Consider the following 14,822-nt stretch of genomic DNA (forward strand, 5'->3'; position numbering starts at 1 on the left):
AAATATGTAAGCTGGACAGACAAAGGAGTAAACAATATTTTCACTAAATACCAGTGAGATTGATGCAGAACAGAAAGGCAGATTACCTAAGAGTCAGGTAGCCTGCCCAAGGCAGAGGGATAACCTGGCCATGGCAAAAAGCCAAATATGACTTTCAAACTGTTCACTGCCCAGGATGTATTTGATTTCTGAGAGGATCCTCTGGAAATAAACCTGGCTGTCCTTCACAACAGGCCACTCATCCTTCTGTTGTCTCAGCTGGGATACTGAAAATAMTTTTGCAATTCTGCAGCCCCTTTCTGCCTTGGTATGCTTGACTGGCACAGGGAACTCACCAGATAAACAGCAGCACTAAATTTTTTGCTGGAATTTTACAAATTCTATACATGCATATATTTCTTCAAAAAAAATTTTAGAAACCCTGGTTCTCAATTGAAACTTAAGCTTCACATGAAATTGTATGATTACAGCATACTAAGAAGGTGCATTCATGTATTCTGGTAGGTAGTATATACTTGGAGTAAGGAAGGATTTCATGAATACTCGGATTTTCCTCTCATTTGTTTTGAGATATGTGGTGTTAGCCATCACACRATTTCTGAACTTTCCCTCTGTAAACACACACATTTTCATTTGCAGGTGTACTCATGACAGTGCCTGAATCCTATTCTACATTGCCTTTTGGAGATCCAGTTCAAGCTATACACTAAGCACACCTCTTCCTCTTCACATTTTGTTTCAAAACTAACCAAGAGTCCTAGCATCAGCAGTCTGTCTGCTTAGTGTGACATGGCCATACACAAAGGTAAATTCAAAGCTGTAGATTTATCAAGACTTACAAACATACTGGAAATCCCCAACATTTGCAATTCATGAGAGAGAACAGACCAAAACAGTGCCTCCCTGGGTGCTGTACTGTTAAAAATATGCTCTGTACAGTAGATGCAGGAATGTTTTTATGATGAATCTTAAGTTTTAAAACTATAAAACAGCTGGCTTACAAGCCCATAATAATTCAGGATAAAAACCTCAAACAAATCAAGGACATTATGCTGCAGATTTACCAAAGACTTTGGCTTTTTACTTGCCATTTCCTAACACTCATGATTTTTTGTATAATGTATTTGTCTGACCTTATGCAAAAGTTTACTTCCAAACACCCAATGCCATTTACAAAAGCTGTTGGCTACTTCAAAAGTTCCTTTGTTACAAAAATGATAAGTTTATATGTAGTGAAGTACACCTGTTTATCATTCTATGAAATAGGAATCACATCCTACCTACAGGGTCTGACCTCTGAATGTTTAACTTGATCTATTCTGTGGTGAAGATTCATCAGTACAGTGTATGATGCAATATAAACACAAGGCTGATGTCATATGACTGCGAGACAGAGGCACACACCAGGAGGAACAAGAGTGTACTGGCACTTACACAATTCTTACTGCAACTGGGTAGACAGAAGTATGATTCTGAACCATGAACGCCAAGGCAAAGTTCTGTCAATTGTTGCTTTTACATAATATTGCATCATTTAAAGTCCAGCTTCAAATATGGTCCCCAGTAACAGTTCAATCATTCCARTTCAAGAAGGCCCTTGTTCACTTCTTATTGAACAAGAAATTAATGATAAGCTGTAGCACAACCATGAGTGAAATGAAGACATAGTGCTTAAACTGCAAGGAATGGTAGTTCCAAGGTGATGAATTAGAAGCAACTCTATTTCGTAGTGCCAAGATCTCCCTGTAAGACAAAAAACAATATCCTGTAAATTACAAACAAGACAATTTGAGATTTTCTACTATTTTAGGCTTCCTACAGAAGGCATCTTTAGAGAAAAGCTATGAAATACCAATGAGCAATCATTATTTGGGAAGAGCAAAGATACATGTCAGTCTCTAAGGAAAAAAAAGTTATTAAATTACTATTCTCTAAACCATTTTAAAGTATTTTAATTAGTACTACCTCTTAATGTCTTCCTGTGTGTCCTTTATAGACTCAATGGCACTCTGCAGTTCACCCAGGTCTGCCCCTTTTTTCCTTATTCTTGTATTAAGCTTCAGAAGTTGTGCTAGAAGGATATAAAAGCCAGATGTAATCGACTGAAATGACTGCTGCCATAAAAGAAACAAGAAAATGCCTGAATGACAAACTAAACTTCTGTAAAAATGAGAAGAAAGTTTTTCTAACTAGCTTCTATTGAAAACTTTATTTTAGAGTCACCTACAGCATCTCACAGTCACCTACAGGACAACAACTTAAGTTTCTGCAAGCATTATCAATAACAAAAATCTACCCTCTAGCCACATACTAATCTACAAATTAAAACAATTCATGTTTAGGAAATAAGAGAGTTTATAAACACCATTATTTTTCCCTAGGTATTAAATATGTGAAGCACTTAAGCCTACCTACACTGCATTTAAAAAGACAGGAAAATTTGCAATTAAAAACATGAGCCATTCTGCTCCTTTTGTTTTCCAGAAYGTGCTTCACATTGGATAGAAGTAAAACATAATAAAAACATTGTGATAAGAAGCATATGTGTGACAGTGAACTCTTCAGCTGTCAAATAAATTTATTACTTCTGTATGTAAACGTATCTCTTCATACCTTCACTTCCAGAGGAATCCTGGTTATCAGGCTCTGGGGATGAGAAACCACACTCTCCTTTCTTCTGACTGGCTGGCTTTACTTTCATTTTTGGAACAGTAACCTAAAATTGATAAATTTATGTATTATTTTCAGACAACCAGAACACAGCACATTCCAACAGCAACAGTTAATAGCAYAATATGTAAGAGTCCAAGTTAAAATTTTTGATGTATTAGCAGTCTTAATTTTGTGCATCTTCCCATTTAAGGGAAAATACACATTAAACTGCTAAGCTCAAGTTTTACCTACTTTATATTCCTGTTCAATCAAGTCACCTTTAYAGCTTAGGATGCAACAGAAATGAAAGACATTGTTTGGACTGTGCAAACATTTTTGTAGGAAAACAGCATTTCCCATTAGTTCCAATGCTCTGATGATCTTTATTCATGTAATGCATAATACATGTTCCTGGATCTTGCATGTGCTGTCAGAACTGGAACATACCATTGGTGTCCGATGTCGAACTTTCGTTTGGATTGTGCCGTCTTTTTCAAACTGGATCATATCATTCAAAGGGTCCCATGGTCTGGTACTRGAGAAAGTGAGCATTATTAACACTACAGCAATTTAAATAAGAAATATTTCCTTGCTCAGAAACGACTCAGTCTGAAGAGGCTAACTCTCCCCCTATATAGAAATCAGACATTGTGTCATGATCTTATCTTCTACCTATGGTCCTGTCTTAYCCTAAAGGGCCAACACAGCCAAAAAATGAACTTCACATCCAGATCAAACCCCCAGCCAGCTGGTAAGACTACAAACTATTGTATTAACCAACAATATCATTATGATTTTTTTTTGCCAATCATATGTATTTGCAAACATGGAGAGATTTCCTGCTTCAGATAGCTATTATTTTAATTCCAGGCAAATTAGGGGAATTTAAAAATATTTAGACTGATTTCTGTTTTCTTTTTTTTTCCTTTTAAAAATGCCTAGGAAGGAGAGTTTAAGAATCAGTTACTTCAAACCTGCTTTCATYCCAAAGTGATTAATGGTAATCTGAGACACTAATGAGCTATGCACAGTTTCTTGTTAAGAGTGCTTTTCCAATTACARCCTAATACAGAATTTAAGAAAAAARAAMCACAACAGCATAAGACACATAAGCTCACTGGAGAATGAAGAACAAGCAGGCAAAGGTAAAGACCAATGTCCCCAGTGATTACAGACTGGTCAGGACAGAAACTGCGAGTGAGCTGCAGTAAGGACGTTCTGACGCACAGCTTTAGTGAGAGTAGATTAAGCACGGATTTTCCTTTYGTGTCTTCCTGCATGCCTTTTAAAGAGTTGTAGCTGTTTCAGATGTTGTGAACATAGACCTGCATTTACATCTTAGCTTAACCTGACTTGAATTAAATGTCATCTGAGGTAACTGGGTTAAGAACTAGGCATTGCTCTTTTCTGCATTTGTAATCTGGATGCCTAAATCCATAATCCAGATGCCTTAACAAATGCTACAGCTCACTGAACACATCTTTCACAGTAAGTGCARAAGATTGCTCTCTATCCAGGTGGTGAGCCAGCATTACGTGCTTAAAAGCAGAATGAGACTTCTTCCAGGGAATGCTGACAGTGCAGACAGTCTTTCCAGCTCATAGTAAAATTTCTGTGGCATATCCTTAAATCACAAGGCCTCAAGGACATCAGAAATAATGCAGATTAACAAGACAGGTCTTAAAGCTGCAGGGGATCGTCTAATAGATTTCAAGTACAATTCTTTTCCTAATGGTTTTACACAGGGTTCAAGAGTAAGGGCAGTTAATTCAGCTAGACCGTTCACAACTCTTCCAACAGGAAGAGGCATCAACAGCACTAGAGGGTTCAAACCAAGAGAGGATGCTTCACAGAGCATTTAGTCTTGTTGGGGCATTTCCCTGCTCCAGGTTGTTTTCAGTGGTGAACGCCTGCACAAATTTAATRGGAAACCAATGAAATTAATGGAAAATAAATTTACCAAGAGTTGAAAATAAGAAACTGAGAGTTGCTAAATACACAGATTCCTTGTTTGGTTCCAAGAAACCTCCATGTTGCAAATTTGCTGGAGACATGTAGAGTATTCAGGATTCTTGTACTCTTCCCTTTATATACACTTAGGCCATGGTCTCAGTATTGCCATTCATGTACAGAAAGGTAAGGCCCTCTGAGGTTTAGCCATGGGAATATACTTCCAGCATCCATGGCTTTAAAGTTATTCAACTCTGTGTGTATCATCTTTGACTATTTTACTTTTGCAATCTTTACAATACAAAAGCATGCTYGGTGCTGAAAAGCATCAGCTGAATATGGGTGTTCTGTGAAAACCATGGCTAGTAAAGGACTCAGCTTCAAACTGACCTTTGCAACATTCRTGAGAACACAGAATGCATCCTTCCAGCAGTCACAGAGACCACTAYATCTTCCATCTCCTGATCCAGAGCATCACACAGAGAGATTAACACAYACTCGTGTGTGGGGCATACTCGACAGCCAGGCAGAGCCACCTGGTCCCAGCATTAACTACTGCTGTAAACCTGCTATTCTCAGAGTTATTCTAATATATAACAACAAATTAAATAGCTCAATCCAACTAAGCATAGGCTTTTCTGATATTCAGACACTAAATTTTATGATTTCTAGCTTGTATGCTCATATGTACCATCTTTTCCAGTTTGGGGAATCCGTCTAGTTGCTCTGGTCAGCGTAGGGGGAAAAAGGGAGGACAGTGCACCCCAAAGTGCRATGCCCAAGAAAATCTGGAACATAGTATGGATTAGATATTATAGATAAATAAGCTCTATGTCTGAGTTCTTTTGCTCCTTAAACCATAGAAGAGGCTCAGCAACATTACCATGCCCCCAAGACTCACTCAGCATATCTGTAGTGCCATTCTCCCGTAACTGAATCCTGATCAAACAACTTGCATGTCCAGTCTTCACCCTTAAGTTTCCTCTCCTTGGCACTCTTTCTCTGAGCTTCTTCCAGAAGATATTTCTCATGAGTAGCTTCTGTTTGGTCTTTATTATTTATTGCCTTTGTCACTTGTTGCCAAAGCCTGACAAATGAAAAACATAGTCACAATCTGGCTGACAAATAATTGCAAATKATTTCATCAATTATAAACTAAGTAAATGGACCACCCTCCACACAGAATATTACCATTTTAACAGGTGCTTTATCTAGATTTCTATCAAGATTTCCATGATTGTTGTATTTATAAATAACGATATCATATTTAAAAGTGTTACTTTCTTGTATCATCAAACATGGGAAAGTAATGATAGTTTGCTGATAATTTGGAAAACACTGTGAGTTTTATTTTGGTAAAATAAAGACATGGTTCTAAAGGGAACTTACTTCTCTGACTCAAAGTCATCTTGCTCTTCAAACTTCACAGTATATCTATGTAATCTACGCTGCTTAATATCAGATGTTGGGTTCCAGAATGTCTCTGAAGCACCTGTCTTCTTGTCACTAATAGTAACTTCACTGTCCTGTAACAGACATGGTTACCTTAATTGTAATTATCTCAAAGAGTGTCAAAATAACAAAAAACAAGGAATAAGCTTTTTTTTGTAGTAAGAATTGATATTCTTTTGAATTAATGCAGTTAAGAATAATAAGATATGCTGACTTTAAAATTCAATTTCTACCCTCTGTGCTAGGTTCTTGCTTGGAACAGAAATGCAATGGAATCATTATCACATCCAAAAATGAGTGATGCCATGTCACCTCACCAGAACTGAAACAACCTTATTTCATGCTGGTGCCATAACAATTCTTCATAGTACTAATGCATAGTACTAACCAAAATATTTCAAAAGTTTCATTGTGAAGAAACATTTCATTTTCTTCAGAAACTACTTAAACTTGCACTTTTCAACCTTTTAACAGCTGCAAATAGAGCAATGTTGATTCTCTATTTTCTTGAATACTTTCTACAAAAGCAGTACTTTTTAAAAAGCATGAGTCTTTTGTATTTAAGTGCTATTTTCTCCTGTCTCAGCCATCAGCCAGAATTTATATAAGAGCATCACTCGCTACTTACCCAGTGACCCTCTAAAAGAGCCAGAACTTCTTTGCCAAGCTTAATTTTCCCTGATATTTGGTTAACATTGTCATTGTTACCCAAAAAAGGCTGCAAAATAAAAAGAAATGGTTTCATGTTTCTTTTAATAACACATCTTTTTCGTTTATGTTTAGTGTTAAGGAAATTATGTACATTTATAAAATGTGCTRTAAACAGCCCTGACAGCTTTTAGTATTGTATCTTCTGCCTATTTAATCTCCAAAAGAAGTCTAAAACCAGTCTTCTTCCCTTATTCTTAAAAGATTTGCTGTGTAAAAGTATTGTCTAAGAAATGTGGAAAGAAAACAGAAAAGAATACAGAAAACAGTGACACAGTCATATCCCGAAGGACACAGTCATTTGCTACACCAATTTCATGGCTTTGCAAAGGACCCTTTGTTACTAGAGATTATCTTTTGTAGGAACAACAACTAGTTCCAGTGATTTTCTTTAGCCTTTTGATAGGCTGCACATGTATTCTGTGGACTGACCACGCAAACTGTCACTTAAGACAGTTTCTCAACTTTTGTGTTTCCCCTCTAATTTCAACTGAATACAGYTTCCCTCTCATCGTGCACATTTCTTGAAAACTGCTTTTTCATCTTTAAATCAGTTTCTGCCTCAGAGATGTCCAATGCATTTTTCAGAAGGGCAAGCCATCTAGAAGTAGTTTAGAAATCTTTGTTTAGCCTATGAGAGTGGACATCATGTTAATTCTCCATCTTTTGCCCACTCACAGCATTTACTAACCTTGAGTTTGAATTCAATTGTTGCACTGTAGCCAGTTTTCTCACAGGTGATGTTGACTGTTCCTCCAAGCTCTAAGGTCATTGTGCCATAAACAATTCCTGCAAGAGAAAAAAAACCCAAAACAAAAACCCCCAGCTAAAACAAATGTTTTTAACTGAGAAAACCAAACTCTTAAGTTACTTTGGGTACAATTCCTAGAGTAAACATCCTTGTGCCAGAGGAAAAATTTTATTTTCAGATGTCCTTTCCTAATGATAATCATGATTTTTCTGCCAAATAAGATAACCCAAACAGAAACAAAAAGATCTAAGTGAATAACAGACAAGCAGGAAAAACCTTCTACATGAAGAAAAAACTTTGGCAGCACATACGGCTGGCTCTAGCAAGGGTGATATTTAGTCTTACTGGAGATGGCTAGAGGAGGGAAGCTTCTAGGTTAAGACAAGACAACAACTGATGACAAAGAGAGCAAAGAAAAGCTTCACAGAAACAGACACAGTACATACAGTCAGGCCACAGGTGAAGGCATTCATGGACAACCAATATACGACAACTCTGATCACCTCCCTCAAGTGCACTTTTGAAAGTACAAGGGTGACACTGCTGAATACACTTTCTTGCCCATTACTGTCTTTCCCTCTTCAATCCAATCTTTGAAACATTGAATATATTTTCACATACACTGGATCATGTGCAAATATGCCTTTTCTGCATCTTCTTCTACCTTTCCCCCATCAGCTTTATTAGTAATACTAATTCTCCTTCTTTCTTTTTGACCTGAACATATAGCTGTATGTTTTGTGCTTTAATGGTTAAGTATTATTTTTGTCTTCAAAGCTATAAACAAATACAACATAATATTAAAAACATTAAAAAACAATGGAAAGAGAGAAATTTAAACTCATGACAAATTACCTATTTCTGCTAATTGAKCTTTTTAACATCTCAAAGGAAGAAAGTACTATATTTGGTGATTTTACAGTCAGGCTTCTGAAAGAGAGCTCTACCTATTCTGAAAGGGAATTCTGGAGTACATGGGTAGACACTACTGAAAAAATTACAGCTTAAAAAAGAGCAATTCTGCAATGTATTTTGTGCTAYTACTGAACTTCCAGCTTTACAAAACACTGGCTGGTTTCCCATAGGGAAACTAAAGACAAATGTTCATGATTTACAATCAAATCACACTGTGGTGTAGATATTGCACTACCTTTGATGTTTACAAGAGGAAAATACTGGAGAAGCTCAAAACTGCTCTAAAACAGGCAACTCAAACATTAAATTAATGTAGTGACAGATAACTATATATATACATATATGCTCCTACTATTTCTTACTATTTATGAAAAAAAGAATCTTTTTCTGTGCCAAACATTAAACATGACCTAAACAACAGATGTGGGTTTTTTCCTGATAAAATATGTGGAAGCCTAGAGCCACCACTGCTGCCAATATTCAGAATACATTTCTCAGATGACAGGCTTGAATCCAACACAGAACATTATTTGGAATAATGAACTATTTAGAACAACGAAAGTCTCATAACTTTACCATCTAGAGAATGAAGAAAACCCATTACCTTTACAATGAGCATATGGCATTGTCATTAGATAATCTTCTCCCCTATTTAGAAACGTTAGCCGTCCTTCTCCTTCTAGTATGGCAGATAATGAATTCCCTGAAATTCAAAGACAGACTGTCACATTTCTCACCCTGCAAGACAGCAGTCAACATTCCCTAACAGYTGAGCAATACAATTAAGAATATCAGTATATTTAGCACTGCAATGTATCCTGTTTAGTGAAGCCTCTAGTAATACACTGTGTCTCCAAGTAAAATTTTAACTATTTCAAAAGTAGACATTAAAATTCTAAAGACCAGTAGCAAAAACTCTTTAAGAAAAGGACAATACAACAACCAAAACACTGACTCCTCTAACAGCCTTCTTTTATCCAGAAAACACAGCTCACATGCACCGATTTTACATTCTCAACAAACAGACCACCAGAACTCCCCCATTATTTACCATAAAATTTTGATTTGGCCAGAATACTACCACTAAGGCAAAAACCATCCTTGCGGTTGCTAACATAGAAGGCAGATATTGGAGGATGATGTGATACCTGTTGGAAAAAAAATCACACATTTGAGAGAGAAAAAAAAAAAAAGAAAAACAAGAACAAGCAATATAACAAACATATTATAGACCTTGTGCTAACAATGACTGCAAAATTCAGGCTGCACATATTAGAATGCAGTTAATATATGTGAAATTTGACTAAAATCTTTAGAGATAATGATCAAGAAAACAACTACTGAATTTCAAGAATTAAGAAAATTAGCACTTGACTTTTTCCCAGAGGAAGAGGGAACAGAAACATTGAAAACACCTTCCTCTCTCTTTCTGTCTTCTTTAGGAATGCACATTTAAAAAGACATCTGTAAGAAAACTATGCCCACCAGGAGAGGTTTTAGGATACTACTTACACATTTCAATATATTTCCTGAAACTACCGTGGAATTTAACTAGCACAAAGATACAATATGGGTTAATTTTTCTTAAAAATATTTGTTCCAGTTATTGCAGCTACCTGTTCTGCAATATAAAAAGTCTTGCTGTTAGTCCTTGGATGAATCCACATGCAGCGGAAAGTCTCTCCAAGTATAGGATTGTACGGCTTTTTTAGTCCCTAAAGAGAAATAGAATAGAGTAACTATACTATGCATGTACACAAGTCACAGAACATTTTACCAGTCTACCACTGAAGAGATATCTTCATACATTCCGTATATCCGCTAAAATATTCTACATGTAAGGACACACAGAATATAAGGGGATTTTTTGCAGAATTATTAGAGTCTTTGTCTGAAGTGAGGCAGTAAGTACTTTTTGTCAAYACTATTTCCCAACAACGTGACTATGAAGAGTATTTAGTGCAAAGCTAAATGAAGCAGTGGAAACATCAGTGCTCCAACTGCAGACTGTTATCACTGAAGAATGGTAAATATGGAACTGGCTCAACTTTCTAAAAAATAYTTAGCTCAACTTCTACTCGAAAGGACAAATGCAATTGAATATAGTCTATTTTAAGCATGGGTAGGGACCAAAAATTTCCATGATGTGTTTGTGTAAGTAATGAAAACCTAAACTTGCTTTTTTAAAAAATGTGGAACAATATAATTTAAAAAGCAAAACTTACTCCAGCTTATCCCTAAGACCTCAAACTAGACATAATGACTAAAGACAAAATAGTATGTGGAAGTAGACCTTTGGCTTTTTGTAGAATCCTGACAAATACCACTTCACTACTTTTTTCATACGGTTGTAAGCATTCTCTTCAAGAGCAGCTCTGTGAAACAGAACASACAGATCAAGTATCAGTATTGAATCATTTCTAACACATATTCAATTGTTGTGACATATCTTGAATTGATGAACTGACTAAAACAGTTTTGTGATTTGCAGCATTGTAAAATTTTCAGCCCAATCTCACCAAATTTAAAGTTTTCATATAACTGTCTGAAAACTGGAATCAAACAAGAATGTCAGAAATAGTATTTGAGTCTATTMTTTGTAACATTAAATTCTGTTCTACCCACACTCAAGTTCTTCCATTTATAGGTTACTACTTTAGTATCTTTTTACTACCAGCCTACTTACATGCAGAGCTCTGAGCTGAATAATATTTCAATTTACAGTTTTTAATTTATTACCTACATTTGAGCAGGCAACTATAAATCTAGACAGAACTTAACACTGTATTTAAAAAAATAACTACTATTGGTTTCTCATTTTAAATATGCTTATTTGAGAAAAAATTAAACGGACTTTCAGAAGTCTTCCAACCAGTGCTGGAAGCTAAACCAGAAATGCCTGCAACACAATTCAATTACTCAGAGGGGCCAGACTTTAAGATGCACCACATGAGCTCTCAAGGCCATCAGCTTTCATAAAATGACAATATTTGACACAGTTATCCTATTTTAATTTTAAAAATAGTGAGCATGAAAGGATTTACTTACTCAGACAGAAAGTCTGCATGGTAATAGTAATCAGACAGCTTGTCTAGAAAAGAGCGAGGTTCCAAAATAAATGTAGGCAGTACAACCTTGGACAAGTCCATTCCGGGTCGGACTTGCTTCAATAGTGTCCAGATCAAACTTTTGTTTTCGTCTGACACTTCTTCTGTCTGAGCAGCCTCCCCTGCCTAGGATGAACCAAAAAATGCATACAGAAAGGAAAAAGGAAACAATCCTCCAGAAGACAGGTCAACACATTCTAAGGCTGCAGTAAGAATGGAAATCTATATGTAAAATAAACCACTCACAGATGCTGAAGCAACTACAGGAGTAAGATCAAGTTTCTATAAATACTCTATGATCTTAAATGAAGTATGATAGATACACTATTCAGCATTAAAACTGCATCTGTTTTCCTCATCCCTACACTGGAAGGATTTGAGGTAGAATGTTGTTTGGAAATCCCCCTTTAGTCCTTTCATAGGCATCAAGTACATCACTCTCTTCTCACATGCAGGATTTATACACCAAAGGGCTGTGCATTCTACTAGCTTTTCCCAACTATGAAAGCTGACATAGTTATGCTTTTCACTGCCTTGATCAATCAGTAGCATCACTGGTTTTCCTTAAAAAAAATACACGACTTAGTGGTAACTGAGCAAAACCAGCAGCCACACTCCAATACGCTTCTTTCTGTCCAAGAAGAGGGGAGATATTACCCTTTATAGTTTCTGGAATCAAAAGCAATGGTTGTAGGAAAAACAAAGAAAGGCATCCCCCTTCCAGAACAGTTCTAAAATGCATACATAAAAATCTCGCTTAAAACTCCTCAGCTTTTCCTAAAACACTGCTTTGTCTAGACACGGTACTACTGAGTACTAAAGCATAAGGTAGGCAAGTTCTATGGGTATGAAAAAAACCTCACAACCATTTCTCTTAAGGAGAAAGGGGAGATTTGTGAAAAACCTTATTTCTGTTAGTAAGTTTTTTGGTTTACAAATCTCTGCCCTATTTGCCTGTGTAGGCAAATACATAAAACAACTTGCAGAAGTGGAATGGCAGCTCTGGGGTATCATTAGAATTCCAAGTGACATCAGAAACAGAGCAAGCCTTCCACTAAATTCTGCAATAGAATTCTCYCTTGCAATGGAAAAAGGAAGTGTCAGGTTGCATTCAAACCTTCAACTTGAAGATTTTTACTTGAAGAAAAAAACAGCACTGAGTTAACAAAACTCAAATAGAAGTAACAACAAAAGAACAAGTAGTCATGACGAACTGCTGCTGCAGACAGCCCTTTCTATACATTCTGTCTGAGCAATATTCCAGGTAATTTCATTACCTCTGTAAAAACCTTTACATTAGCACAAGAGTGGCAAGGCAGAGCAGAGTATAGGTGAACAGAACCTTCTCCTGCCATTATTGCTGAAAATATGAAAGCCAATCCTGCAAGTCAGCTTTCAAGTGTAATCTGATCCTTAAAATATCAGCTTTCTATTTGGAGAAGCTGCTTGCTCAGTACATCAACAGCACTTTTACCTCCCCAAGTTCTTCATGACTCTGTTCTACGTAAGTTGTTTCCTTGATGTCAACTGGTTCTGGATCCACATAAGAATCATCCTGTCGCTCCGATGTGTCGCTATCACTTTCTTCACTTTTCCCCAATCCATCATTATCAGATTCCTCGTGGTCATGGTCATTTTCCTTATCAGACTTGTCAGAGTATGTATCTTGATCTTTAAACTGATGTCTTTCAATTTCACTGTCATTTAACCTATTAAGAGAAAAAGGCTAAATGAATCTTCAACTTTATAGTAATTTCATTGCTTTCAAACCAGAATCTTAACAAAATACACCAGGTATCAAGCCTGAGGTGGTAGCAGTGTCAAACTAGTTTAGCTGGAAACATACAGGGTGTATATTCTTCTCACTGGACTTTCAAATGACACTGATGAGCCTGGACATCAACCACCTCTCTAGGAAGCCTGTTCCAGCGTCTGACCATCCTTAGGCTAAAGAAATGCTCCCTAATGTCCAGTCTAAACCTCTTCTGATGCAACTTTAAACATTCCCATGCTTTCATACCAGGCAGAAGAGTTCAGCACCTCCCTTTCCGGTTTCCCTCCTCAGAAAGCTGTAAGAGCTATCAGCCTCTCACCCTCCTTTTCTTAAAACTAGACAAACTGAAAGTTCTCAGTCCCTCCTCACAGGACATGCCTTCCAGCCTTTTAACAAGGTTGTTACCCCTCCTCAGATCACAGTCAAGAACCTTCACAAACTTTCTTAATTTTGGGGCCCAGAACTGCAGACGTCCCTCAAGGTGAGGCCACACAAGTGTTGAATTCAGTGGCATAATTACCTCTCTTGACCAGCTATATAGATCCCTCTGCAAGGCTTCTCATCCCTTGAGAGCATCAACAGCACCTCCCTGTTTGGTACTATCAGCAAATTTGCTAAGAGTGCATTCAACTCCTGCTCCAGATCACTGATAAAAACTCCGAACAGAACAGGCCCATGACTGAGCCCTGAGCAACACTGCTGATGTCACCAGCCAGATACAGCCCCATTCACACATGTCTTTGAGTCCTGCCATTCACCCCGTTCTTCAACCAGCTCAACTGAGATGCTGCCACAACATCCGTTAGCTTCTCCACTTCTCTATGATGAATCCCATCACACCACATGGATTTACAAACATGCAGCTGATACAACTGCTCTCTTACAATTTCAGTGTCAACAAATGAAAAGTCACTGATCCTCACTCATGGGCCTCCAACTCAATGGGATCAGGCAGCCCAAGGTCTATTAGTGGTATTAATGACGAAGGCAAAAAAAAATACCCAATACCGAATATGCCCGCTTTTTCTTCATCCCTGTTTTGCAGGTGACCCTCTTCAGCAAGAGCTTCTTGCTATTAATCTACTTAAAGAAGCTCTCAGTTGAACTAAAACTGCTTTCACCTTTCTTCTCCCTGGGCTGCCAACCCAATTAAAGCTAGACCTGCCAGTTTTGTTCCTTAGTTAAGCACACTGAATATCCTTAGAATATGCTACATCAAAAGATCTACTTAATTAAAGCATTAGTCTTAATTAGACTTAACAATTGTAGCTAATTGCTGTGATTTCATCTGGGCTAACAGCTGATATTAATTAAACTACAATTCAAGAATACAGATCTCCACCTCAATTGTACACAGCAGTTATATTGTTTCTGTGAGATAAAAGGAGGAGCAAAACTGACGCTGAGCCAAGCTTGGTCATCTGGATATGGCCTTGACTKGTTGCAAGGGGCAACGATTTGCTTTTTTGTGCTTTTCTCAGACCATCTATGCATTACATAAAAAGAATTGCAT

At 37.1% G+C, this 14,822-nt stretch overlaps 1 protein-coding gene across 6 annotated transcripts in view; it reads right to left on the reverse strand.

Annotated features, from left to right (window-relative positions):
* The window catches only part of OSBPL8 (oxysterol binding protein like 8), a 50,356-nt gene continuing 35,534 nt past the window's right edge, over positions 1 to 14,822 (reverse strand). For all 6 annotated transcript variants that reach the window (XM_057378094.1, XM_057378085.1, XM_057378111.1 and 3 more), the window contains 14 exons: positions 13,010 to 13,244; positions 11,477 to 11,661; positions 10,722 to 10,803; positions 10,045 to 10,143; positions 9,480 to 9,576; positions 9,033 to 9,131; positions 7,454 to 7,551; positions 6,683 to 6,772; positions 5,992 to 6,128; positions 5,504 to 5,689; positions 3,100 to 3,187; positions 2,614 to 2,716; positions 1,966 to 2,071; positions 1 to 1,743 (listed from right to left, as the gene is read on the reverse strand). In XM_057378094.1, the coding sequence (XP_057234077.1) occupies positions 1,602 to 1,743; positions 1,966 to 2,071; positions 2,614 to 2,716; positions 3,100 to 3,187; positions 5,504 to 5,689; positions 5,992 to 6,128; positions 6,683 to 6,772; positions 7,454 to 7,551; positions 9,033 to 9,131; positions 9,480 to 9,576; positions 10,045 to 10,143; positions 10,722 to 10,803; positions 11,477 to 11,661; positions 13,010 to 13,244 (1,747 nt within the window). In that variant the 3' untranslated portion in view covers positions 1 to 1,601. The remainder of the gene's footprint in view (positions 1,744 to 1,965; positions 2,072 to 2,613; positions 2,717 to 3,099; positions 3,188 to 5,503; positions 5,690 to 5,991; positions 6,129 to 6,682; positions 6,773 to 7,453; positions 7,552 to 9,032; positions 9,132 to 9,479; positions 9,577 to 10,044; positions 10,144 to 10,721; positions 10,804 to 11,476; positions 11,662 to 13,009; positions 13,245 to 14,822) is intronic.

This window comes from Malurus melanocephalus, unplaced genomic scaffold (assembly GCF_030028575.1).
Source record: "Malurus melanocephalus ecotype Western Australia unplaced genomic scaffold, MMel_1.1 scaffold_10, whole genome shotgun sequence".
NCBI classification, from domain to species: Eukaryota; Metazoa; Chordata; class Aves; order Passeriformes; family Maluridae; genus Malurus; species Malurus melanocephalus.